Raw genomic sequence first — 25281 nt, forward strand, 5'->3', positions numbered from 1 at the left:
ACGTATCAAGCACTTTGTATATTACCTTAAAACATGCTCACTATCACCTTTCTGTACGATACCCTACAGAAAATCCTTTTTTCTGCTACACAACTTTTCCTATAAAAATATTGTACTGAGAAAATGGAATTAATTCACTGCATTGCATTCTTGCCTGGATATGTGCCTTATCATTTAAGATGATTGGTAGTCTAACTACTTCCTTCCTCTTGCTTTCTTAATGTTGTCATGTTTCAGAACCCAAAAAGCCTCCGGTATTTGATCGACCTCTTAAATCAGTGACAATAGACGAAGGCAAAATCCTGCAACTCGTTTGCCATGTCGTTGGATCACAGCCAATTAGGATCCAGTGGCTAAAAGCTGGGAGAGAACTGAGATCAACTGACAAATGCAGCTTCAGCTTTGCAAACGGAACTGCTCTCTTAGAAATCCAAGCAGTTACTAAAACTGATTCTGGCGAATTTGTGTGCAAAGCCTCAAACACAGCTGGAAGTGATTCTTCCAAGGCAAAAGTGACAGTTAAAGGTACAGTTAAATTGAATATTTAGAGTGAGAGAACAGGAGCTACTATGAGGACTTTGTAAACATGTCAAAGTAGATGATTTTGCCAGGCATGTAATGCACTATAGCTTACATAACAATAGGCATCGTTGTACATCAAAACTTCCCTTAATAATAGTACTTGATCGTCATAGTATTTAATTTACACTGGTTTGAATGAAATTAAATCAGACAAAATTGCTCTAATACATAATCTGCATTTGCAGCAGTTTTAGTCAATGCTGTTTTACTTCTTATTGACATACATACCTATCATGACACTCACTTTTGGGATAAGCAACATTATGCAAAGTACAGAAAATTAAATACAAAATAATAATTGAAAGAAATTAAAGGCACGAGATAAGAAAAGAAAATCTACTTTATGCCAACTCCAATCACTATACCTCTCCATATTTTTCTATCTTTGCACACCGTTCTTGCTTTCATCATATCCATAGATTGATTCATATGTTGGTCTTTAAGTTCTGATCTCTCTCTTTTTGAAAATCTCATCTCCATCAAAGCACATCTTCCTTGGCCTTCCCTTTGACCCATTCACTCTTCTTTCTTATATTTGTTTTGTGATTCAGTCCTCATTTATACTACCCATATGACTAAACCACCTCAACATACTTATTTTGTATTGTCACTCACATATATATTCAACCCATATTTATTTAGCACCCAATCATTCTTGACAATATCTAATCTTGCTTTGCTACGCACACTTCTTAACTACCATATTCCCATCACCATCATTTTACTTTTATGTTTCTTCTGATGTGCCAAATCCTCACGTCCATATAATGAAGTGGGCAGAAGCTTGCTTTTACATACAGCCATATTTACTTCAGCAGGCATTTTCAGTTCTACAACTTACTAACTTCACTTTGCCTTCCAGAAAAACCCACAGCTGTACCAGTTGCTAAGGCAGTACCAACTGACGGAAAGCTTTTCTTTGTCTCTGAACCTCGAAGTATCACTATAATTGAAAGTAAGCCCAGCTTCTAAATATTTTGTTTCCCATATCTGTTGACTACTCTTTTCCTTCAACCTATGACTGACATTTTCTTTACTATGTGTCTTTTTTCAAACAGAGAGTGTAGCAACATTTATTGCTAAAGTTGGTGGTGATCCGATCCCCAATGTGAAATGGATGAAAGGAAAGTGGAGGCAACTTAATCAAGGAGGTCGCATTACAATCCAGCAAAAAGGAGATGAGGCCAAGCTGGAAATCAAGGATGCAACAAAAACTGATTCTGGGCAGTACAGATGTGTGGCTTTTAATGAGCATGGTGAAATTGAAAGTGCTGCCAACCTTCAGGTTGAGGAACGAAGGAAAGAAGTTATTGAAGGTGACCTAAGAGCAAAATTAAAAAAGTAAGTATTAAACATTTCCCAGTAATTTTAAACTGTAAGAAGGAAAACTTGCCGTAATAGTTAGAAGTTGGAGAATAAAATATAATTCAGCTCATCTGAAAGTATTACTTAATCTTTCTTTAATGCTGAGGACAACAGCAGTTATCCTGTTAAAAGTAATAATAATTATATGTGTGAGACATTACATAGAATGTGGGATACCCAAAAGAGGTGCTATTGAACATGCCATTTTAAAATGCCACAAATATAAACAAAACAGATGGCTAGGAGAGCCTTCACATAAATCCATTTTATGTACCAATTGTACCCATTCCTACATTGTGAGACCCTTGGTGTCACTCATCCCTTAGTCACTTCTTGTTTGCACTACTGTAATGTGTTCTATATGGGTTTGCCCTGGAAGACTGTTCAAAAGTTCTATCTGGTCCAGAATGTGAATGTACTTCTGTACACCCATGTAACATCTCAACTCTGCAAATTTTAGTGGTTGACAATTGGCTTCCAGGTGCAATTCAAGGTCCTTAGGGTTTTTCATAAAGCCTTTCATGGTTTGAGACTTGGATGTTTGCAGGATCACCTATCTTCAACTGTCTGCCTGTCCTATTCACTCTGACAGGGTTGGCAGGCTCCAGATCCCACCAATAAAACAATGTCCTATTATGGGACCCTGAAGATGTACTGTCTGGGATGCCATGTGTGGTCTTTGGAAAAACATTCCCCCAAAAGTCCATATGTCCCCAACCCTGTTATTCTTTAGGATGTTCTTAAAGACTTGTTTCTTGCAGCAGGGCAATTTGTGAACCCACTGGAGGATTTGTGTTTTAATTTTTTATCTTCCCTGGAATAGCTGTTGTTATTTTTTTATTATTACCTTTTCCCCTTATGTTTTGAATCTTCTTTGTAAGCCACCTTGAGTAACTTGTTAATTGGGCAGCCCTATCAATTGAACAAATGAACATTTTTGTAATACATATTGTACAAGTTTTCGTTAATGGAAGCAATACTCTCCAAATGTAATGTTTTAATCACCATAGCATAGTATATACAATTTTGTAAATTTTATTGGGTTGGATCCTGAGCATATCCAAGCAAAATTCTGCTCAAAATGATGTTGCTACTAAAAGGGGAAGACAACAATTTTCACCACTTTGGTTTTCTCCATCTGCCAGAGCAAAGCCCCTTACATTCTTCTGTAGGAGGCTTTGCCTAAAAATGTAACACTGAAAGTGAAACACAGCGGTAGGTCCAACTCTGTTAAAGGAGACTTAGCCCTGATAAATGGCTATAAGATTGCAATCAAGGCTGTGAGCATTAAGAGTTCCTTTAGCAAAAAACCCTACTTTATTAGTGTGAAGATGCTTAGAATCTTGGAAAAATTATAAACCATTCCCCACAAACTCTAAGTTAAATCGATGTTGGTGTCTATTTGCTTAGTAAGTAATTTCTTTATTTCTGCAGAACTCCCACAAAAAGGAAGGAAGATGAGGAAGAACAGGCAATTGATATCATGGAACTCCTAAAAAATGTAGATCCCAAAGAATATGAGAAATATGCTCGCATGTATGGAATCACAGATTTCCGAGGTCTCCTGCAAGCATTTGAGTTGCTAAAAGAAACCCAGGGAGAAGAAACACACAGACTGGTAAACACCAATATTTCATTTCTTACAAAATCATTTTAAACCATAGTTCTGTTGCTTTAAGAAATGTGTTCACTGTTTAAAAGGTAGAATTATTCATTTAAAATTAATATTCTGCAATGGGCATCATTATTGACTCCAATACCCTATGGAATCATTTGGGGTAGTTTCTCCCCAACATTTATATATGATCTTTCTGGTTGTTAATAAAAGCCAAAACCCTTCCTTCCATTCTGGATGCTGCAATAATCCCACATTATTGGCGGGGGGTGGGGGGAGGTACTTTACCTTTCTCTGGATAGGAGGTAACGCCTAGTAAGTTTTGAGAGCTGTTCACCTGATTCAGAAATGTGTTAGTTATAGAGGGACTTTACTAATCAAAAATAATGTCTATGATTAAGTTTGTGGGCTATAATCTCTACCCATCCCTAAAAAGATATTTTTTCTACAATAGTTTCTCCCACCAACTATCGTGAGAATTACAGGGACTGAAGTCCAATATATCTGAAGGGCACCAGTTTGAGGAAAGCTGTACTAAGCAATTTCATGTTCTTTCTCCAAGGATTAAAATAACAGATTTTAAAATGAACATTTTTAACACTTGCAATCAGGAAGAGCAGACAAAGAGAAAAAAAAGTAGTTTGGTACTTTTGATAATTCTGAGTAGGGTGCTAAATTTGGTATTCCAGAAATGTTAAAAGCTAGCCATAATGTACAGAAGCAATTTGTTCTGCAACAGATATACATATTTCCTTTAGGTTAATAAGGTTTTGGTGTTTGTGTTGGTTTGCACTGTTTATAAAGTGGAACATAAAAAGAAAAAAATCATGTTAATTCATGGTCTTGGTTTCAACAGGAGATTGAAGTAAAAGAGAGATCAAGGAGAGAAGAACAAGAGTTTGATGAACTTGTAGCATTCATTCAGCAAAGGCTTACACAAACAGAGGTAATTAATGTCATACTTCAATTATAATAATATATAATTAATGCTGCATGTTTACAGAGTTATTATACAGTGAGACTCGTGCTTAACACAGAGATTCAAAACATATGAAAAATGTTTTTCAGCCCGTTACTTTGATCAGAGATATTGAAGATCAGACTGTATTAACAGATGAAGATGCTATCTTTGAATGTGATATTAAAATAAATTATCCAGAAATCAAACTGTCCTGGTACAAAGGCACAGAGAGATTGATCTCAAGCAAGAAGTATGAAATCAGAATTGAAGGAGACCGGCATATACTTAAAATCAGGAATTGTCAACTTGGAGATCAGGCAAATTACAGAGTGGTCTGTGGTCCACATATTGCCAGTGCTAAGCTTAACGTGATTGGTAAGTGCAAAATTAGTGCAACATTTTGATCAAGCAAATATTTAAAATTATTTGATGTAGTTTTTAGCTGGTATTTTCTAAAACATGCATTTTAACTTGCTAACAGAACCTGCAGTTGAACGTCATTTGCGTGATACTTCCCTCAAAGAAGGCTTTACCTGCTCTTTGGTTTGTCAATTCTCTGTGCCAAATGCAAAATCTCAGTGGTACAGAAATGGAAAAGTCCTTCATATAGGAGGTAGATATTCCACAGATGTCTCCGACAAAGTGCATAGACTCATCATCAAAGATGTAAGAACAGAAGACCAGGGACAATATACCTGCAGATTTGACCATCTAGAGACAACTGCTGAGCTAACAATTGAAGGTTTGTAAAAAGAATTTATTTTTCCATAAAAATAAGCAGGCTTAGATCATTCTTAATCACATCTTAATAACATAGTTGCTTTTCTGAAGTTATTTTTTAATTTATTGTCACATATTTAATTACGATTTATCTTTTTTTTTCAACTTTCTCATAACTTGATGATAGGATTTTAAACTCATTTGTTTCTTCTTATGATCTGATTTTGCTATGATTACAACAATTAACTTCAATTTGTCTCCTGTGCTTCCTTTAATTTTGGTATGAGAGATATTGTAATAATTACCTGATATCTCAAATCCATTTTGAAAGTAAGAGTGTATTCTCATGCAAACACCGAAGGCTCTTTTCTTTGTATCTCTTTATGTCTTTGAATTGAAACATGAATGGGTATGAGTATACCTACACATATGCACACACTTAAGCATGCATACATATATTTGTGCGCACAAAATTGTAAAAAGAAGCAAAACCAAATGAAAGATGAGAGTAATTGTCCTATTTTTCATTTGTTTCGAAAACCACAGCTGAACCAATTCAGTTTACAAAGACCATCCAAAATATTGTGGTCAGTGAATTCCAATCTGCAACCTTTGAGTGTGAAGTCTCCTTTGATGATGCCGTCGTCACATGGTACAAAGGGGCAACAGAGCTCAAGGAGAGTCTGAAGTACAGCTTTAGGAGCGAAGGCCGATGCCATTATATGACTATCCACAACGTTACTGCAGATGATGAAGGTGATCTTACTCTCTTTCTTGCTAGTTTTTCCTATCTCTAAAAATGTGTAAACTGCCATAAATATCATCATACCTTTATTTATTTATTTATTTATTCATTCATTCATTCATTCATTCATTCATTCATTCATTAGGAGTGTATTCAGTTATTGCTCGCCTTGAGCCAAGAGGTGAAGCAAGAAGCACTGCTGAACTCTACCTTACTACTAAAGGTTAGTCCCTCTTCACTCCAGGTTTCAAGTATGCACTGTCTTGCTGAATAATATTTCTGAAGTCAAAATCATTCCAACTACAAGTTTGATTTCTTCTCTTGCAGAGATTAAACTGGAAGTAAAGCCTCCAGGTAAGGAAAAAACACAATGAATGCCTTTTGAGCTACCTTTTATTTTTGTACATGTATTTATTTTAAAAGACTTTTATAGCTGCCCATGTTGTCACCACAACCCTGGGATGAACACGAAACAGTAAAAACAAACAAAAACGAACAAGCAGAATAAAAATGGATAAAAACTCATGGCACCCGGGGGCAACACTCTCCCATCCTTCCGCATGCCATCTTAGTGGTCTCTAGCCCACTATGAAACATCAAACACCAAACCTTTTTATTTTTATTGGCCACTTCTTTGTGCTCAGTTAAAGCAACTGCTGTGAAGACCCCCCGTGCACGGTGTGTCACACGTTAATGAAAGTGCATTGTTGCATACAGAAAAATCTGCTTCGGGTTCTTTTATACTTCTGCATAAATAGTTAAGTGTCAGTTAAACTTCTTCTATAGTTGGCTGTAAATATAAGAACACATCCAGCTGAAATGTTTTTTTTATTGTATCTGTGGTTGTGTTGTTGCTGGTAATACTTTATAATTATGCTCATTTGGTGGTGGTTCTGCCTGTGCTGCATGTTCTGTAATATGATCGTCATGCACCACAAAAAGCCATCTAAAGTGGAAAGAGTTCACCACCTATAACAAACTTTCTCAAGGGAAACAGTAATTTGCAATAAGTGATTCCAACAACAAAATATTGCAATATGGAGTTTTACTGCTTCGGGTTAGACTCTCTTTCAGGATGCTCTGTTTTGTTCCTCCCTACTATTGTTTTTGCATTTTTCCCCTCTGCCAGTCAGCTTTCTAGCCCAATGGTTCATTCTCATTCCTAAGGGACTATTTTTCAAGGTAATTGGATTTTTAGGGCTCCCCCCTCCAAAGATTTTTTTACTCCTTACCAATTTTCAGGTTCTGCCCAGCCTGCTGACAGATCTCTTGATGCATGTACAATGCCAATTTAGATTCAGAAGGCTCGATGCTTGGAAAATTAAAATACTATTAGCATGCAGCATATAACTAGATTAATATGATCACTCTGTTACTTGTTCATTGGCTTCCCAGATGTCCCAGATGCCCGAGTTGCAGTTCCAGTTGAAGTTCCAGCTGAAGGTAAGGTTTACTTTTAAAAAGACCGTTATTAAGTTAGGCAAAGAAGTATTTAAGAACTGGGTGCACCATGAAAAGATTTTAATAAATATAATCCTTTTTCTGTAAGATGTTCCTGTTCTTCCTATCTTCATCCCTGTGCCAGAAGAAAAGAAAAAAGAAAAAGGTATTGCAGCCTTGCATTTCAGAACATGTATTCAAGGGATATTTCCAAATATTCTATTTGATCAGTTTCTTTAGCTGCTTAATTAATTTCATTTTTGTTTTTGAAGTGATTAAAAAGAAAATCATCAAAAAGGTGACTCCAAAAGTCCCAGAGGAAGTTCCACCTCCTAAAGGTATGTCAAGTTGTTTCTTCCCAGGGTATAAAGCACATTTATAAAGAACAATGTATTAATGAAGAAAAATTATCATATCTTTTTGAGCTTCATTCATGTTCCTCTAAAAACTTCAGTGTATTTCACGTGTTACAGTGAATGACCCAGAGCCTAACTCCTGAAGAGGCTACATATGCATATTGGGCTCTGTAAAAGAGTTTCACTGGGTCTCCTGACCTTTGAAATGGGGAGTGATTTGGTTTCAGCTTTATTATATTAGATTGTAACAGCTGAATTTGAAAAAAAGGCATATTTAGGATGTTTTTCTCATGTTTTATGTCTTGTTTTTTGCTCTTTAAATGTCATCCTATATCTGTTAAATTCATTGAATTTAGTGGGTGTACTTTTGGTATAGGTAAATTGCACTGTTAAAACTTCAGTGGGAGTGATAAGTGCTTATTAATACACGACTCATTGTATAAATTGGTAAACTGAATCCAGCCCCATCTCAGTGTTGTTTGTATAGATCAAATCAAAATCAAATCACACTGAAGTGCAGTTGCATGGTGGGGAAACAAACTTCTTATTAGGTATGTTTTGAAATGTTTCAGAACCAGTAAGGAAACCAGAACCACCACCTCCTGCCCCAGTCCCAGTCCCAGTCCCCATAGTAGAAGAAATTGTTCCAACCAAAGGTAAGTAATCAAAGACCAAAATGTGTTTGCCCAGAAAATAATCTGTTGCATGGAAAAGAGCTCTTTAGTTAGGCAACTAAAAATGTGGATGTTACTCTTCATTCCTTTTTAGTCTTCATAACTTCTCATCATCCAATTCATGTTGAATTCTTCCTTTCTGCAACATTTGTGTTCTCATCTTATGACAGATGTCCTCAGCTTATGACAGATGTGCTTACTGAATAAATTACTAATGTATATGATCAATATATTAAATATCTCATTGTATAAATTAGTAAACTGAATCCAGCCCCATCTCAGTGTTGTTTGTATAGATCAAATCAAAATCAGATCACACTGAAGTACAGTTGCATGGTGGGGAAACAAACTTCTTATTAGATATGTTTTAAAATGTTTCAGAACCAGTAAGGAAACCAAAACCACCACCTCCTGCCCCAGTCCCAGTCCCAGTCCCCAAAGTAGAAGAAGTTATTCCAACCAAAGGTAAGTAATCAAAGACTGAAATGTATTTCCCCAGAAAATAATCTGTTGCATGGAAAAGAGCTCTTTACTTAGGCAATTAAAAATGTGGATTTACTCTTCATTCCTCTTTAGTCATCATAACTTCTGATAATCCAATTCATGTTGAATTCGTCCTTTCTGCAACATTTGTGTTCTCATCTTATGACAGATGTCCTCAGCTTATGACAGATGTGCTTCCTGAATAAATTACTAATGTATATGATCAATATATTAAATATCTCATTGTATAAATTGGTAAACTGAATCCAGTGCCATCTCAGTGTTGTTTGTATAGATCAAATCAAAATCAGATCACATTGAAGTGCAGTTGCATGGTGGGGAAACAAACTTCTTATTAGATATGTTTTAAAATGTTTCAGAACCAGTAAGGAAACCGAAACCACCACCTCCTGCCCCAGTCCCAGTCCCCAAAGTAGAAGAAATTATTCCAACCAAAGGTAAGTAATCAAAGACTGAAATGTATTTCCCCAGAAAATAATCTGTTGCACGGAAAAGAGCTCTTTACTTAGGCAATTAAAAATGTGGATGTTATTCTTCATTCCTCTTTAGTCATCATAATTTCTGATAATCCAATTCATGTTGAATTCTTCCTTTCTGCAACATTTGTGTTCTCATCTTATGACAGATGTGCTTGCTGAATAAATTACTAATGTATATGATCAATATATTAAATATCTTAGCCAAACATGGGAGGAGGAGAGAATTAGGATTTTCACTTGGCAAATCACTTTCAACTTATAATAAATACATCTGTCTTGAACAAAAAAATATTGCTCATGTTTTATAAATGATATATCTTTGAAAAAGCAACCATGTACTGTTTCTGAGCTCATGGATTTATTAATGTATGAGAATACTGATCTCAATGGTTCATGCAATGTTTTATATGTGAAAGTTCCAGCCAAGAAACCTGAAAAGATCAAAGTCACAACTGTGATTAAGAAGAAGGAGCCTGTTTATGAGAAGAAGGAAGAAATCTATGAGGTTCGCAAAGAAGCATATGAAGAATGGGAAGAGGAATATGGGGAGAAACAGGAATATTATGAAAAAGAAGAAGGTTATGATGAAGGGGAAGAGGAATGGACATATGAAGAAAGAAAAGTAATTTACGAGAAAAAACCAGCTTATCGGGAGGAGTGGGAAGAGGATTATGGGGAGGAACATGAATATTATGAAAAAGAAGAAGGTTATGACGAAGGAGAAGATGAATGGACATATGCAGAAAAAGAAGTAACTTACAAGAAAAAGCCAGTTTATCACGAAGAAGGTATATTACTTTTTTAGAAAGACAATTTCCCTTTTTTCCCTTCTTTCTCTTTTATATAATAACTTCCATAGATCATTAAATCTATCAATATCTATTGTTTTACTGACCTTTCTGGATGATGGGGATGGTAATTCCATAGGATTAAAAAAGCTACACATTTTATTTTTTTGCAGCTATTTAATTGACTAAAATGATTTAGTGCATAGGCTTGGCCAGGCTAATTCTGCCAACATGTGAACAGCAGTGTAAGTAATATTTGTTCAAATAAGGAAATTGGTATGACAAAATGATGGTAGAATATTTTAAAAATGTATATGCAGCACTTAATGACATTAAATAAACTTTTATTCTGTTAAGATTCACCTCATCTTTTCCTTTGCTACCATTATATGATCCTAACCTTTTTTATATATATAAAACCTTTTATATATATATAAAATTAAATATTCTATTTTTATTTTATAACATTTTCTTAAACTGATGTCATGCTCTTAGAACAGGGACATAGACAGGAAAGAGAGTAAAATGAATAAAATAATGTCAACTAATAGCGCTCTAAATTAGCATGAGATATGGATGCCATGTGTCAAAGATCGAACAGTATCTTTCTTGAAACAAGTTTTATGCCTGTTACAGTGGTCCAAGTTCCTAAAAAGCCAGAGCCTGTGCGAAAACCACCAGAAATTTCAGCCAAGAAAGAAGAAAAGAAAAAAATCATTACACAGAAAGGTTTGGGCATTAAAATCCTAGCATTGACATACTTTCTACTGCAGCATGTTTTGTCTAAAATTTGCTTTTTTAAAGCACATATTTACTAGCAAGTTTACTTTTATATAGTAGATTGTTTAGAAAACAATAGGGTTTTCTAAATAACATGGGTTCTAAAATACTAGAGTCCAAGGCAGAGGCTCTATACTACCAAGATAAGGTTGCCCCCCAGAGATATTTTTAGTCTGCCAATTATTCATGTGTGGAACCATTTTTGGCTCATGTAGAATGAAGACATGCTGAATCCTAGTCATAAACGTTGTGTTAAATTCATATTTTTGTTGTTAAGTGTATAAAACTCACTATCTCTGTTTGTCCAGTCTTAATATGGAGATTTCTGGAGAGAAATCTAATAAATAAAAAAAAAATTGGATACTGCAACACTCTGTCAGGTTATGTTCTGCTTCATCTCACTTATTAAAAGGATTGTTATCAGTAAATCCAAACTGTTAATCAGTTATTCCTTCTCAACACCATTCATGACTATATCAATAATTCTGAAATGAAATATCTCAGCTCTGAACTTTTAGTGTGAAGTACTTGGGAACAAAGAGAACAAAAGGAATCTCCAATATCAGGAGTTTCTAGAGGTGGAGAGGGAGACCCTGAAGTTTTCATTCTAACCTCCCCAGTCGGTCTCAGAAATTAGGTAGGATTGCCATAGCAAGTATTCAAAGGAGTGGGGTCCTGAAAGAAGCCACCAGTGCCAGTGGATCCTCCATCACTGATTGAAGCAGTTGGGCAGGGACAAGATTCAAAAGCTGTCATGAGAACAACATAATTTGGTAAACACAGATCCCAAATTTATATGCCTTTCCAAGAAGTCAGTGAAATGGAATGCATGCTTCTCCTCTTTTTTGCCATCTGCAAGTAGGATAGGATAGAGGTAGTGTTGGTGAAAGTGGAAGCAAAGTCACTTAAGAAATAGACTCTTATTCTTCTCTGTCCTTATTTGTCTTATCGGTTCTCTCTCTTATTAAGGACAAATACAGGCCAATCCAGGGCATAACTATGGTCCATCTCAGAAACAGCAGAGACTTTCTTCTAGAATCCAACATGATTTTAAAAATAGCGTATAGTAAAGGATCTGATCATCTCAAGGCTAAAATATTTAGACACAAAGTCATACTAAGTGTTTTAAATCCCCTTTAGTTATTCGGAAGCCTGTAACTGAAGAGGTGGCAAAAACAGCTCAGCAGCTGGAGGAAGAACGACTGAGAAGAGTTAAAGGTAAGGATGAACAAAAATTAAATTAGGTTTTTAACAATGAATGGTGCTATTAATATTTTTGCTTTAATTTAATATCAGTGAAATATAGGAACACCAGAGTAAAATGTGTGCATGCTCCTCATTCTAATGTTGTGTGATCCTTGGCCTACTTCCAAAATGGCTTCAAAATATGTCCCTTTAATTGCATGTATAAAAAGACTTCTATTGCTAATAATGATCTTTTTAAAATATTAAGTGATATGTCCTAAGCACTTAAAATAATTACAGTCTCAACATATGATATACTCATGATTTTTTAATAACAATTGTTATTATCTATGGAATCAAAGAAATTTAAAATAATCCATTAAAAGCAATGGCATCTAGCTAATCGTTACAATATATCTAGCTAATTATCTGGGGTTGCTATACTCACATAAGTAATAGGGGAAAATTCAGAAGATATTAAAATAGTCACACAGTACAAGTTCTGTTCAGCTTGATTTAGAAAAAAGGTTGAAACACATCTCAGTTTCTTTGCTGTTTTTACTGGGTATCAGTTTTCTCCTTTCTAAATATGTTCTACCCTTTTCTCATTTTATTTGGTTCCTTTTATTTCCCTTGCTAAGTTTTAAAACAATCTTCCTAAATCTGGTGCCTGTCAGTCAAATGTGTTTGGACTTTAGCCTCCAGAATGCTCAGCCAGCCTGACCCAACACAACAGGATCGGGAAGGCGGCTTTAAAATGTTATTTATTTATTTGTTTGTTTGTTTGTTTATTTATTTATTTATTTATTTATTGGTTTATTGGTTTATTATTTTATCCTTAATTATGCTTGAAAGATTTTGATATCTTTCATATATTTGGGACTTACCTTTTATATCCTTAAAGCTCCAGAAGTTCCATCCAAAAAACCTGCAGAGATGCTTGTCCATGAGGAAGTTATAGAACGAAAAGGTACAAAATCTCAAGTTTTTCCATTTCTTTCTGTGTTCTTGTGAAACAGTGTCCTATGTCATATATGAACACTGATTTATATAAATAATATCCATTCATTTTTCCTATCTTTCCTGGTGTGGTTCACACTTTTTTCAGTTCAGTATTCTACTAGCCTTTCCCCTATGAATGCATGTTCAGTTATTCCATTGAAGGAATAGAAAATTAAAATAAATAATGGGACTTTAAAAAAATGTCACAACCAATCTCCATCCAACAGGAACAGTGTTCTGTACAGAATCCCTATCAATTAATCAAGGCCTCTTCCTAAAAATTCTACTATAAAAAAGAATTTGAAAAGGGTATTTCCTTCACACCCTCCAGCATTTGGATTCTTTTTCCAATAGAGATGAATATTCCATGGCTACTTAAAATGGTGAATCCTCATTGGAAGGTGTTCTAGAAGAAATATACCCTTAACTAATGGGTTTAAGTTTTAATACTTTGTACTAGTTGGTCAGTGCTCATCACTGAGTTTCCGATTAGAAGGCAATGTAATAAAAACCACAATTCCATGTAGTGGTGCACAGTGTATATTATACTTTGGGTGCACGATTGGAAATAAGAGAATTTAGTTTATATGAACGGAAAGTCTGTTCTTTGATTTTTTTTTCCTGTGTGATATTTGACATTCATCTAAAGGGCACTATGCCCAGCAGACCAGTTAGCAGGAATTCCAGGCATGGGTTAGACTGGGAAAGTAAAAAAAAAAAAATCTTAGATGATCACTTCCTTATTGTTCCCAAGAAAGTACATGGAGATGACCATAAAGTTATCAGGAATCAAGCTCAACGAGGAAGTCTTTACATTTATTCATGGACACTGGGGTGGGTTTTGGGGGGGGGTATATTCCAAAGCATGCATATACTTCAAAATTCTCATCTTTGCAATTTTTGGAAATGGCTATTTTCTTTATTCTGCTTGTAACATTTGCATAGGAAACTGTGATTGCTCTTTGACAATGCAGTTTTGCTTTCTGGTGTCAAATAATTGTTCTCTAGGGCTATGCAAAATGTTTTGCCACAGAATGTTTCAACCTGAAAATGGGCTATTCTAAAAGTTCCTGAACTCATCCAACCTTGAAATGCTTTCTAGAACATTTGGACTGGCCTGATTTGTGATCAGATCATTCAGTCTTGGAATTTTTTCCTATCCTTACGTCTTACTTATAGCAACTTTTTATTTGGAATCCTGGTGCATAATGTAGTAGATATGTGTTTGTAAATCAGTTTCATATGTTTAATTTCATATTTTTGACTGAATTCTTATTTCAGTCCCAGCTGAACCGAAATGGACTATTTCAGAGGAAAAAGTGACTGTTTCCTATCACGAAGAAGAAGAATATAAATATGGTTCAGGTAGTTAAAAGCATATATCATTTCTTTTCTCTCTTACCACCTTGTCTAGGGTAAAAAAAGAAATGGGCCAATTAAATGCATTTGTCTCTATTCAATGCTCTCTTCTGAATATGGCAGCTTTGAGCATAGCACAGAACTGTCCCCCATGAAAAAGAGTTGCCTCGTTCTTTTATTTGTGAGCCTTTTCCTGTTTGCGAGAACCTGCTAATTTTGAAATGCCCAAAGCATTTATCCTTCATAACTTTAGGAGCTTAAGTATCTCTCTGGGCTGAGGTCAGAGTATGACTCTGGGTGCTATTTCATATCTCTGTTTTGTCTTATGGACCATTTCAATAGTATTGAAAATAGTGTAAATCCATCTTCTAAATGTGATAACTCTCTTTTAAAGAACCTGAAGAATATGAGGAGGAAGGCTTCTATGTGGAATATCCAACTGAAGGTAAATTCAGTTTTATTTTAACATAGCTTTACCTAGTTTGGTAATAGGTTATTTCATACAAATTCCTAACTGTTCTAAACAGACTCTGTGTAGTTATTTCTGTATACTATTTTTTAAAATCTCTTGAGTGCTATACAGATGACAAATGAATATATAGAATAATAAATTTCATCACTGTAGTTGCTTTAGTTATAACATAGAAGCTATGTACTCAAGATCAGAAGAATAATTGGAAATTAGGGAACAAAAATAGCAATTCTGTCTCTCATTCTTTTGTTAATTGACCATCTAAATTGATTTCAGTATTTTAGTTTTATGTAGGAAGTAGGATAAATACAACTTTTCAATTTTACCACTTTCTTTTAAAGAACCAGAAGAGTATGAAGAAAAAAAGTTCTATGTAGAAGTTCCCGAAGTTCCACGACCTAAAGGTAGATTTTTTAAATCAGTTATATCAGCAATACCCAATTTTTACTTTAGAAAGGTCATGGCATCATCATTAAAAGCTTCTGAGAACCACCTTAAAAACCAGGGCTTGGAAACATGGTGTCTATGGGCGTAATAGCATACATTTCCCCCAATGGTGTCTACATTATTCCAAAGTAGAATAAAAAATAACATTTTTCTAATTGACTGAAATCTTGAGATTGCCAAATCTTCTGCAATTTTGATATTATTACTTAGAATCTCTTAAGATTTCAAGGAAGAAAAGCAAAATTCTGAGAGATTTAGTGATCTCTCAAGATTTTGATAATTGGAAAAAAAAGCTACTATTTTATTTTGATGTCCATATAAATAACGAGCTGCAGTATTTTAAGAGATTATCACTGGTCCCTAGACCGTAGGTTCAGAAGAACTGAGTTAAATAATTTGCTTTAGTGTCAGGGCTTAGGTAAACTTCTAGCTGTCAAGAGCTTCATCCTTGCATCTCTCTACTTGTTATTTCATATTCTTATTGATCTTTCTCCAGGTTTCTGAGCATCTATATTTGCACCTATAAACAAATTAGCAAACCCTACATTGTTTTTCAAATATAATATCAGTCTCAAGTTTAGTCTGTGAGAAAGACTTTGATTTTACCTGATAAACTCAAAATTACTATTTTCTAGTTCCAGTGGTCCCTAAGAAAGCAGAAGAGAAAGTTCCTATTGCTGTCCTCAAGAAACCAGAGCCTCCGCCAGCTAAAGGTAAATTAATAATAATGAGATAACAATATCTTTTTGCTGTAATAAAGAGGCAGCTTTTCTAATAACATCATTTCTGTTAATAGTACTGTATATTTGATTCCATGGATTTGATCTTTCATAACTGTACCTCTCTTTGTCAGAATAATATGTGCTTTTTAAAAGAAAACATTACTGTTCATGTTGAACAGGATTTCATTAGGATGAATAGGTCTTGAACAGATTTCTAAACTTCCATATTGTGTATTTTTAAAGTTCCTGAGGTGCCAAAGAAGCCAGTCCCAGAAAAGAAAAAACCTGCTCCTCCTGAAAAAGTGGAGGTTCCTCCAGCTAAAGGTACACCAACGGGCAGGACACTTGCTTGACTTCACTCTTTTCCAAAATGTATCTGTCCATACATCACTTATATAGGCGTGCATATATATTCCAGACATACTTCAATGAAGTGAAGAATAATTTGCCGAGTTTTGCTTTTTGGCAGAACAGGGTATAGGAGGCAAGGCCCGTTGTGTCTGAATAGGGGATGAGGGCTTATTGAAAAAGGCCCATTATATGGTCAAAAATCAGTGGGATTTGATGCAGCTCTGTTTGTGACTGCATCCTGTGAGAATAGTATTTTCTAATAACACAGAAGATTTAGTAACGTGCATTTGTTGTATGGCTCCCTTCTACTTCTTTGAGCATGTTGAAGCAATTGTTGAATATTCTGCACCCTCCTCCCCAAATAAGAGTTCCAAAATACTAAAGTTTTATTTTTTAAAATTAAAAAAAAAATTCTCTTTTTTAAACTGACAATACAGTTCCTGAGGTACCTAAGAAACTTGTTCCAGAAAAAAGAAAGCCTGCTGCAGTCCCCAAGAAAGAAGTACCACCACCAGCTAAAGGTACTTTGAAATTAGACTTTTCAATAGAATTAACATCCCCTGTACTTTTATTTTTCTGCTGGGGGGTGGGGGCGAGTTGATACTATTAGTATTTTTCTGTGTTTGGCTGTTGGTGCTTGAGTGGACATTTTTGCTTATCGATGGACATCAGGACATCATTCTTAAGCTGAGGACCATCTGAATGTTGGGGTGGACTGGGGGCATCTCTTTCAGAATTGCGATCTTTTCCTTCAATTTAACATGTAAATCACTAACCATTGAGTGTTGTTGATACTGTACATATCCAAGGAATTCTCAGTTTTACTTTTAATATCTTTAAAGTGCCTGAAGTGCCAAAGCCAGTCCCAGAGGAAAAAGTGCCTGTTCCCATTCCTAAAAAAGTGGTACCACCTGCTAAAGGTATGTAACAGAACTGAAAAATAGAGTATTTTATTTTATTGGTTCAAACATTTATCCTATGGCACACACTCAAAACTGATCTGGGATACCTCAACTGGTAATGCTATTGTGTTACAATGATTGTTCTTGTTTTTTGCATTGTATCATCCATGCAACACTGTCTTCATAAACGATTATTTTTTAATTAGACACTAGATGCTGGAACTACCAGTAGGTGCCTTAAATATGTCAGAAGGCACTCACAGTTTATCCTAATATTATTATAAGTATCAGAGATGGGATGAGCTACCTATTGATCTGCTACAGAGAAGGCATAGTAAATGAGACTTCTCCATTTGGCTGTGATTCAATTAAGAATCCATTCATCGTATTATATTTGCCAAGCTCAAAGACTGATAAATACACTTGCTGCTTTGTTTTAATTACATTAAATTTTGGCATTTTTAAATCTTTTTTAAAGTGCCAGAGGTACATGAGAAAGTTGTTCCAGAAGAAAAAGTTGCCGTTCCGAAGAAAAAAGAGGTTCCCCCAGCTAAAGGTACAAGAATCACACCCCATTATTAAAAAGAGACACGTTTCTTTATTTCTCCCTTTTTATTTTCACCTTAACCCTATGGGTGTTCAGTTACACCCCAGTTCACTTGAGTCTTATGCTCAAGTCTGTTTACAGTTGTTCAGGAAATCAGTCATAATTATGTTTTGAAGCCTCTACATATTCCTATATGTGCTTCTTTTAAAAGTACCGGAGGTGCCCAAGAAACCAGTTCCTGAGGAAAAAGTACCCCGACTCCGTAAAAAGGAAGAGGTTTCTCCAGCAAAAGGTATAGTACCCTCCTTTAGGAGAAAACAAAATTGAAAAAGAAGAAAAACCATCTGGGTTTCACTTCTGCACTGTTCGTGGGTGTGCTCTGCCTTCATCATAATCCCCGCTATTTTACATGCACTGTTTGCACTTCTGTTACCACTGGAAATTCTAAAACTAAACTCCAAACTCCATCTCTTTCAAGTGCCTGAGGTACCAAAGAAAGTAATTGCTGAGGAAAAAGTTCCTGTTGCTGTGCCCAAAAGAGTTGAACCCCCTCCAGCTAAAGGTATATCTCAGATTATAGTTGGAATAACTTGAACATATCAGAGTGTCTTTTCTTGTTGTGTGCTGACTGTTGTTCCATGCTTTGTATGTGTACCATGCATATTGCTAGTAACTCATGAAGATATTGTTGCACGGGTAATGGGAGGTAGGGAGATGGGTTTTTAAGTATTTGTTTTGCAATGCTGTTTAGCTTTTATTTGTACATTGCATATTCAAAAGTACTGTTCAGTTTACTCCTCACTCCAGCACCATTTAAACTCTCAAATAAATATTGAAAATAGTTGCAGTCATCTGCCAGGAATGTATATATTCCAGTTAAATCTGTACACATTTAATGTCTTTTAAAGTGCCCAAGATGCCTAAGAGGGCTGTTTTAGAAGAGAAAATGTTTGTTTCTGAAGAAACAGTATCTGTTACCATTTCTAAAAGATTGGAAGCTCCTTTACCTGAAGGTATCTTTATAAATAACCGGAATTGTGAACATTTTTTTTCATTTTTCTGGACACTTTTGTTATTAAATAACTGCCTGCTTGTTCTGCTTTTCTCTGCTTCTGTTAACATAAATTATTTGTTTGTGTTTTGGATTTGTGTATCGTTGGAACACCATTGTGTGTGACAAGATTTTTTATCTGGGCAAGATCTCTGGAGAAAGTAACTTTTCTTCAGTTTTGTTCCATGACTTTATCTGAACATAATCCACCCCACCCCCATTTAATTGTTCTGACACATCTGTGCATTTATGTGTGAATATGTTTGTACTCTGTGTGCATTGTGGGGAGGTCTCTGGATCTGAACAACCATGAGCAGAAAGAGAAAATCCCAAACTGTTGCCTTTTAGTGCTTGTATAAGCGCTAGCAGAAGACTACAGGAATATTAGAATTATTCTCTTTAATCTTTATCAAGTGTTTAAGAAGATGGAAGAACTTCTCTGGATTAGGGACTAATTTTTTCACTTTTTCATTATGTTTATAAGAGCAGAAGCTTTCTGCTAATGGAAGATTAATTAATTTTGGATAGATAGATATATAACCATTTGAATTGGAATATATATATATATATATATATATATATATATATATACACACACACACACACACACACACACATACATACATACAATTCAAATGATCATTTTGATTTTGAGCTATGAGCTATAAACAAAAACGCCAATCCCACTTGTTTCAGAGAACAATTATCGCATGATGACAGTACTATGAAATTCCATAGTTATGAGGGAAGCCTTAGAGGGGCAAATAAATCTCTGTAATATATTGCTTTATTTTAAATCCTCTTTTAGTCTTCCCACCCCCAAGTCAAGGCACTAACATGAAACGTGATATTAATTTATTCATATTTATAAAATTGATTTTCATTCATACATAAATTTGTGGATTTTTGTCTGCTCAGTCCAATTCATCCTCTTTCATATATTAATACAATCACCTGACAAGAGTGGAAATATAATGTAGTATCCTATCCCATAGTAATATTAAAGATAAACTCATCATTTAAATCTCCACAGTGGAAAAATGGACAGAAGAAGTAGAGGAAGAAGAAGAGGAAAAAGAAGAGGAGGAAGAAGAAGAAGAAGAAGAACCCATTTCTTATGAGGCAGAAGAAGAAGTCCCTTATGAGAAAGAGGAGGAGATCTCAGAAGTAACAGGTATTCCACTATTCAAAAGCTAAATAATTCTCATCTTTCCTGGTGTAGCGTAACTCTCGTTACAACATTTGTAATTTTGAAATTAAATCCATCATACACTAATGATTATATGATTTGTTTCATTCAAGTGAATAGTTTAATACAAGTAATTCTTAAATACATTGTTTTAATACAATTAAAACAATGTATTTAAGAATATCTGCATCTTCTTCCTTGTTTTGATGTAAGGAACACATCAACTTCTAAATCATTCTTAAAGGTTGTTTAAAAAACACCATTGTCTTGAATCGTGCTTTCCTCATCCAAATACATACATATGTAGAGTAGTGCATTTGTAGAGCAGCCTTGATGCTTCTAAGTCTACATGCATGTCTGATTCCAAATGGTAGGGCTATTGTCATGTGTGCATCTCTACAAAACAAGACTTCCTTCCTTTATGCAGTCATTCTTTTTTGCTGTACATACAGACATCAGGAGATGGGAATACTGTCCTGCACCACTTGCATGTTGATTCATCACAACATTTCATTTGAAAGGGACTTTATTATTCTTAAATAAATATGCCGTATGGAAATGTATTAATATAAATGTCTTCCTTTTAGAACCATAAGTCAGAGAGCATGGAAACCTTTGCAAATACTGTTCATATTGTGACAGTCCAGTAACCCAATGCAAGAACCAAAAAAAACTTTAAGAAACAATCTTGCATATCTTAAAGATATGTTGAGCTGCAATCCTGTACATAATTATTTGGGAATAAGTCATATTGAATTCAGTGTAGCTAATTTCTCTGTTTATATAGCATTGCCAAAATATTAACTCAGCACACTTTTCCAGCTCCTGTCATTTCCTGAAGAAGGAGGCTTCAATTCCTCTGCTCCATTTGTCCTCCCTTAGCCTGTCTCCTGGCTATTCATGTTATTATCTTGAGGGTATAACATGCATTCCGATAGTTTCTCTGAGTCTGGCATCTTTTTAAAGTCAACTGCAACAGCAAGGGGATTTCTTACTCTCTTCCTTTATTTCAAAGAGAGGCAAATTGTTTTAAATATAATACATTATCATCATCTTCATTATTATTATTGCTGCTGCTGCTGCTGTTTAGGTTACTGAATCTTATAAGCAATGAATTAACCCATGAATACATGTATATGTGATATAAGACATTCTGAGACACCTTTCTGAGTCTTAAACTTGGTTAGCCATGACTCTAGGATATGGACAGTTACTTGACATGTCAGAGTCTGAACTGGCCCAATGTGTGAACGTTGCCTCATATACATAAATGTGTGTGACTCATAAATAATAGATTCTGCAAGCTGTTATATATGTGGCATTTATTTCTTTTGATTATGCTCTAAAACAAGATGAGTTGTTCTACAGTGCATTGCATCCTACTGGAGAATACATTTGCAGGCATCCCCAGAATGTAGCACACAGTCCAGTGAATGAAGCATATTTGTAACTCTTGCTCATTTTCCTTTTTGCTAATTGTAAATTTTCTTATTCCAACTATTTAACTGTACATTCTAAGCAATATCTTTACATTGACAGAAGAGACCTATTACGCTGAGGAGGAAGTGCATATTACTGTTCCTGAAGAAGTGCCACCAATTAAAGGTATCTCATTAACTTCTTAATATATAAGGGTAGCTTAATTCAGATGTGTGTATGTGTGTGCGTGTGTGTCGTGTATCCTTTCATTGTATTGTAATCCTTTTAGCAGTGCACTTCTAAAGTTGGCCTTGAACAGAAGGAACTCTTCCTTATGCAGATGGTAGTGCCTGGAGCCAGCTCAGTGACTTATGCTGATTTCATATAATACCTCACTTTTTTTATACTGCTGCTAGGAGCTAGTATGGCTTAGTGCATCCATGTATCAATCAATTAATTTGAACCCTTCATTTGCTTTTTGTGTGGAAGATCCCTCCACCCCTCTTTCCATGCAATTTAAAGAAGCAATGGGTACACTGCATACGAAGTGTTTAGAAAGTGTTGCTTATACCTAAATATTCTTTCTAAAGTGCCAGAGGTCCGGAAGAGACCTGAACCAGAGAAGAGAGAACCAGTTGCTCCTCCCAAGAAAGTGGAAGCTCCTCCAGCAAGAGGTATAAATATTTACTGCTTTTTGTTACTTAGCCAAATGAGATTGTCAGTTATCTAATCTTACATGTATTGAGGGGAGGGAAGGTGAGAAGAAAGAGAAAGCTATTTAAATTTATACTAATCTCTTTTTCATGAACTATGAAAACTACATGTTCCTAAGTAATCTAGTCACATTGTCTTCAGTGAAATGTGTATGTCCTTAGTTCTCAATTTTTTTTCTTTAATGTTATTAAAATCACTCCAACTTTATAAAATTATGCAATTTTTAAAGTGCCCAAGAAAGTCCCTCCTGAAGAGAAAGTTCCACCTAAAGTTAAAGAACCTCCACCACCCAAAGGTAAATAAACCAAACAAACAAACAACTGTCAGGGGTGTGTTTTGTCTAGCTCTTGTTGAATATTCTTAGCTAGTCAGTTTTTGTTTTATGAATAGTATCTTCATTGTCACTGTATTTTGGCCCTTCTTTTAGTCTTCTCCCTGTAATGTTGTCAAATCCTCGGTGTCACTTCTTGTCTAATTCCTGTTGTAAATATTAAAAATTCATATTGATTATTAAAGGGGATTAATTCAGTTTAAAATACTTATGTCTGTTTGAAACGCATGCAATAGGCCTACCTTCATTATTTTTTTTAAGTGACAGAAATCCGCAAGAAAAAAGTGATTACTGAAGAAAAAGTTTCTGTCTCTAAAAAAGAAGAAGTTCCACCCAAAAAAGGTACATCAAGTTCTAAATTCTGTAGTGTGCATCTGTATCTTAATCTTGACTGGGAACTAAAAAATGGCAGTACAAGTCTGATAAATTGCTGAGAAGAAATGAATAAATACAGCCTGAGGAACCTATGGGTTTCATTTCTCAAACATCTACCTCTAGGACAAAAATAGCAAACCACTTTTAAACTTGAGGGGACTTTCAAAAACACTTTATGATATGACTAATAGAACATCATCAGGAGGACCTGTTATATAAAGAAAGCGGGGAAGCAAAATATCTTAGTAGGCATACCTGAGTAGGCAGTTTTTGTCTTGTTACTCTAATTATGTTGAATAGTCTTTGTTTCCTATTTGATGTACAATGTTGATGTCTTCATATCTTTAATAAGATTTGTAATTAATAGCAGTGTAATTTTGTAACTTTGACCTAGTACTTATCAGATATGAATAATTCAGATCAACTAAAAAATAAATATTTTTTAAGTACCAGCTGTGCCAAAGAAAGTTGTCCCAGAAGAGAAAGTCCATGTTCCAAAACCTAAGAAAGAGGTAGCACCACCACCACCTAGAGGTACATTACTTGTTTGATTCTTTAGGGAGTTTTTTGCATCAGTCTGGTAATTGCAGAGATTGTGAACTAGCTGCTTCCAAGAAGGACGCATTTCAACTTGGCTAAACATTTGCAGAAATGTTTTGCTCTGGCTTTTAGCAAAAAATATTAGGTTAATTGGGATATAAATAAATTTCAGTTCTGAAATACTTGTGCCATATGCCTGTATTATTTTTTATGTCTGCAATGTTTAATCAGTATACTAATCAAATTGGTTAATTAATTAGTAAGGGGCAATTATAAATAATAGAAGTTATATTTCAAAGTGGTTGGTCCAAGAGTCAAGGAACATTTATTTGTAGATCTTTTTGGCATTCAAATGAAATAAAAATAGTTAAATTATAAGGCTAGATATTTCCCACAAAAAGGCCCCTATATTAAGGTTTTAAGATTATGTAAGTCATACTGAAAATTACTTGATTAATTAATGAACTGGTAAAAGGCAACTGATTAACTAACATGTTGATACTGCAAATTAATCTATTGCAAGTTATCAGCTTGTGATAATCAATAGAATTGAATTGATTTGACTCCCCATGTAGGAACATTGTTTCCAGATATACTGGATTTCACTTCCATAATTCCTAGCCAATGCAGCCAATAAATGTTTAAATCAATACATCTGTAGGACACTAGATTGTGGAAGACTACTGAACACTATATTGTACTTTGGATTATCTTTTTTTATTACAGTAATGAAAAAGTCCTTTAGCATTCTTCTTAAGTGTCATTAATTTTGTGTTTCTTATGTTCTTGCCCTTGTTGAAAAGTGTTGCCTTGAATCTTCATCTTACAATCATTTACTAATGATGTAGGTTTTTGCAGGGGGTTACTTGCTTTGTTCTTGTTTTTGTTTTTGTATGCTTTAACATGATTAACAAATATTATTTCTACTACAGAATCAGTGTTGTAAAAAATAGCTTCATTCTGAGATAATTTTAAAACAAAAGCAATCTTCTGTATTCTGTAAATGATAGAGGTATAATATGGAGTTTTTAATATCTGTTCAGTGTGTGTCTGTTTAATGCTATGTTGTCAGACTGCTGACTTTCTTAGAAGAATTGTCTTGTTTAGCAATTTGGTCATTGTGGGAAATTTTCACCCATTATCCCACTTATATAATTATTGGCATCAACAATTTATAGAGAAAGGTGTAAATTCATGGCATGGTTTTCTTATCATTGCTTTCTTTCAACTGCCAGAAGTGCCAGAAGTTCCAAAGCGAGTTGTGTCAGAAGAAAAAGTATCAATGGTTATCCCCAAAAGAAAAGTAGCTCCACCAGAAAAAGGTATTTGAGCTTTGGACAGAACAAAAATTAGATATATATAATACGACAATCTTATGAATTCAGAAATCAAACAATAGCTTCCTTCCAAAATCATTTGAGGAGAATGGTCAATGCCTATTTTTCTTTCTTTCTGTTTAAATTCTAAAGGGAAGTCTTTAATCTGAAAGAGTTCCATCAGTATCACAGGAATTCTGAGTGTACACCTTAAATAGTATTCCCCTTGTGGTATTCTAAAGTGAAATACTATGTCTTTAATAGAAGCCATGGAAGAGCACTGGGGTTATACAGAGGAAGTGTCTGTTTCTCTTCGTACAGAGGAGGACGTTTCATATACAGGTATGATG

General features: G+C 34.9%; 1 protein-coding gene across 9 annotated transcripts in view; it reads left to right on the forward strand.

Annotated features, from left to right (window-relative positions):
- TTN (titin) overlaps positions 1 to 25281 on the forward strand; it is a 299036-nt gene that overhangs the window by 107936 nt on the left and 165819 nt on the right. For all 9 annotated transcript variants that reach the window (XM_088135751.1, XM_088135752.1, XM_088135753.1 and 6 more), the window contains 39 exons: positions 238 to 525; positions 1445 to 1537; positions 1641 to 1923; positions 3382 to 3565; positions 4419 to 4508; positions 4631 to 4898; positions 5005 to 5265; positions 5790 to 5999; positions 6134 to 6211; positions 6316 to 6342; positions 7384 to 7431; positions 7538 to 7594; positions 7701 to 7766; positions 8357 to 8440; positions 8840 to 8923; positions 9322 to 9399; positions 9858 to 10229; positions 10866 to 10958; positions 12150 to 12227; positions 13099 to 13164; positions 14478 to 14561; positions 14950 to 15000; positions 15369 to 15431; positions 16110 to 16187; positions 16440 to 16520; positions 16985 to 17068; positions 17390 to 17467; positions 17928 to 18005; positions 18208 to 18288; positions 18475 to 18558; positions 18905 to 19009; positions 20081 to 20221; positions 21776 to 21841; positions 22246 to 22329; positions 22599 to 22664; positions 22962 to 23042; positions 23523 to 23609; positions 24851 to 24937; positions 25196 to 25273. In XM_088135751.1, the coding sequence (XP_087991877.1) occupies positions 238 to 525; positions 1445 to 1537; positions 1641 to 1923; positions 3382 to 3565; positions 4419 to 4508; positions 4631 to 4898; positions 5005 to 5265; positions 5790 to 5999; positions 6134 to 6211; positions 6316 to 6342; positions 7384 to 7431; positions 7538 to 7594; positions 7701 to 7766; positions 8357 to 8440; positions 8840 to 8923; positions 9322 to 9399; positions 9858 to 10229; positions 10866 to 10958; positions 12150 to 12227; positions 13099 to 13164; positions 14478 to 14561; positions 14950 to 15000; positions 15369 to 15431; positions 16110 to 16187; positions 16440 to 16520; positions 16985 to 17068; positions 17390 to 17467; positions 17928 to 18005; positions 18208 to 18288; positions 18475 to 18558; positions 18905 to 19009; positions 20081 to 20221; positions 21776 to 21841; positions 22246 to 22329; positions 22599 to 22664; positions 22962 to 23042; positions 23523 to 23609; positions 24851 to 24937; positions 25196 to 25273 (4365 nt within the window). The remainder of the gene's footprint in view (positions 1 to 237; positions 526 to 1444; positions 1538 to 1640; positions 1924 to 3381; positions 3566 to 4418; positions 4509 to 4630; positions 4899 to 5004; positions 5266 to 5789; positions 6000 to 6133; positions 6212 to 6315; positions 6343 to 7383; positions 7432 to 7537; positions 7595 to 7700; positions 7767 to 8356; positions 8441 to 8839; positions 8924 to 9321; positions 9400 to 9857; positions 10230 to 10865; positions 10959 to 12149; positions 12228 to 13098; positions 13165 to 14477; positions 14562 to 14949; positions 15001 to 15368; positions 15432 to 16109; positions 16188 to 16439; positions 16521 to 16984; positions 17069 to 17389; positions 17468 to 17927; positions 18006 to 18207; positions 18289 to 18474; positions 18559 to 18904; positions 19010 to 20080; positions 20222 to 21775; positions 21842 to 22245; positions 22330 to 22598; positions 22665 to 22961; positions 23043 to 23522; positions 23610 to 24850; positions 24938 to 25195; positions 25274 to 25281) is intronic.

The sequence above is a fragment of the Python bivittatus genome, unplaced genomic scaffold (assembly GCF_059951505.1).
Source record: "Python bivittatus isolate LINGU-HERP-01145 unplaced genomic scaffold, Pbiv_v1 ctg000200_np1212, whole genome shotgun sequence".
In the NCBI taxonomy this organism is placed as follows: Eukaryota; Metazoa; Chordata; class Lepidosauria; order Squamata; family Pythonidae; genus Python; species Python bivittatus.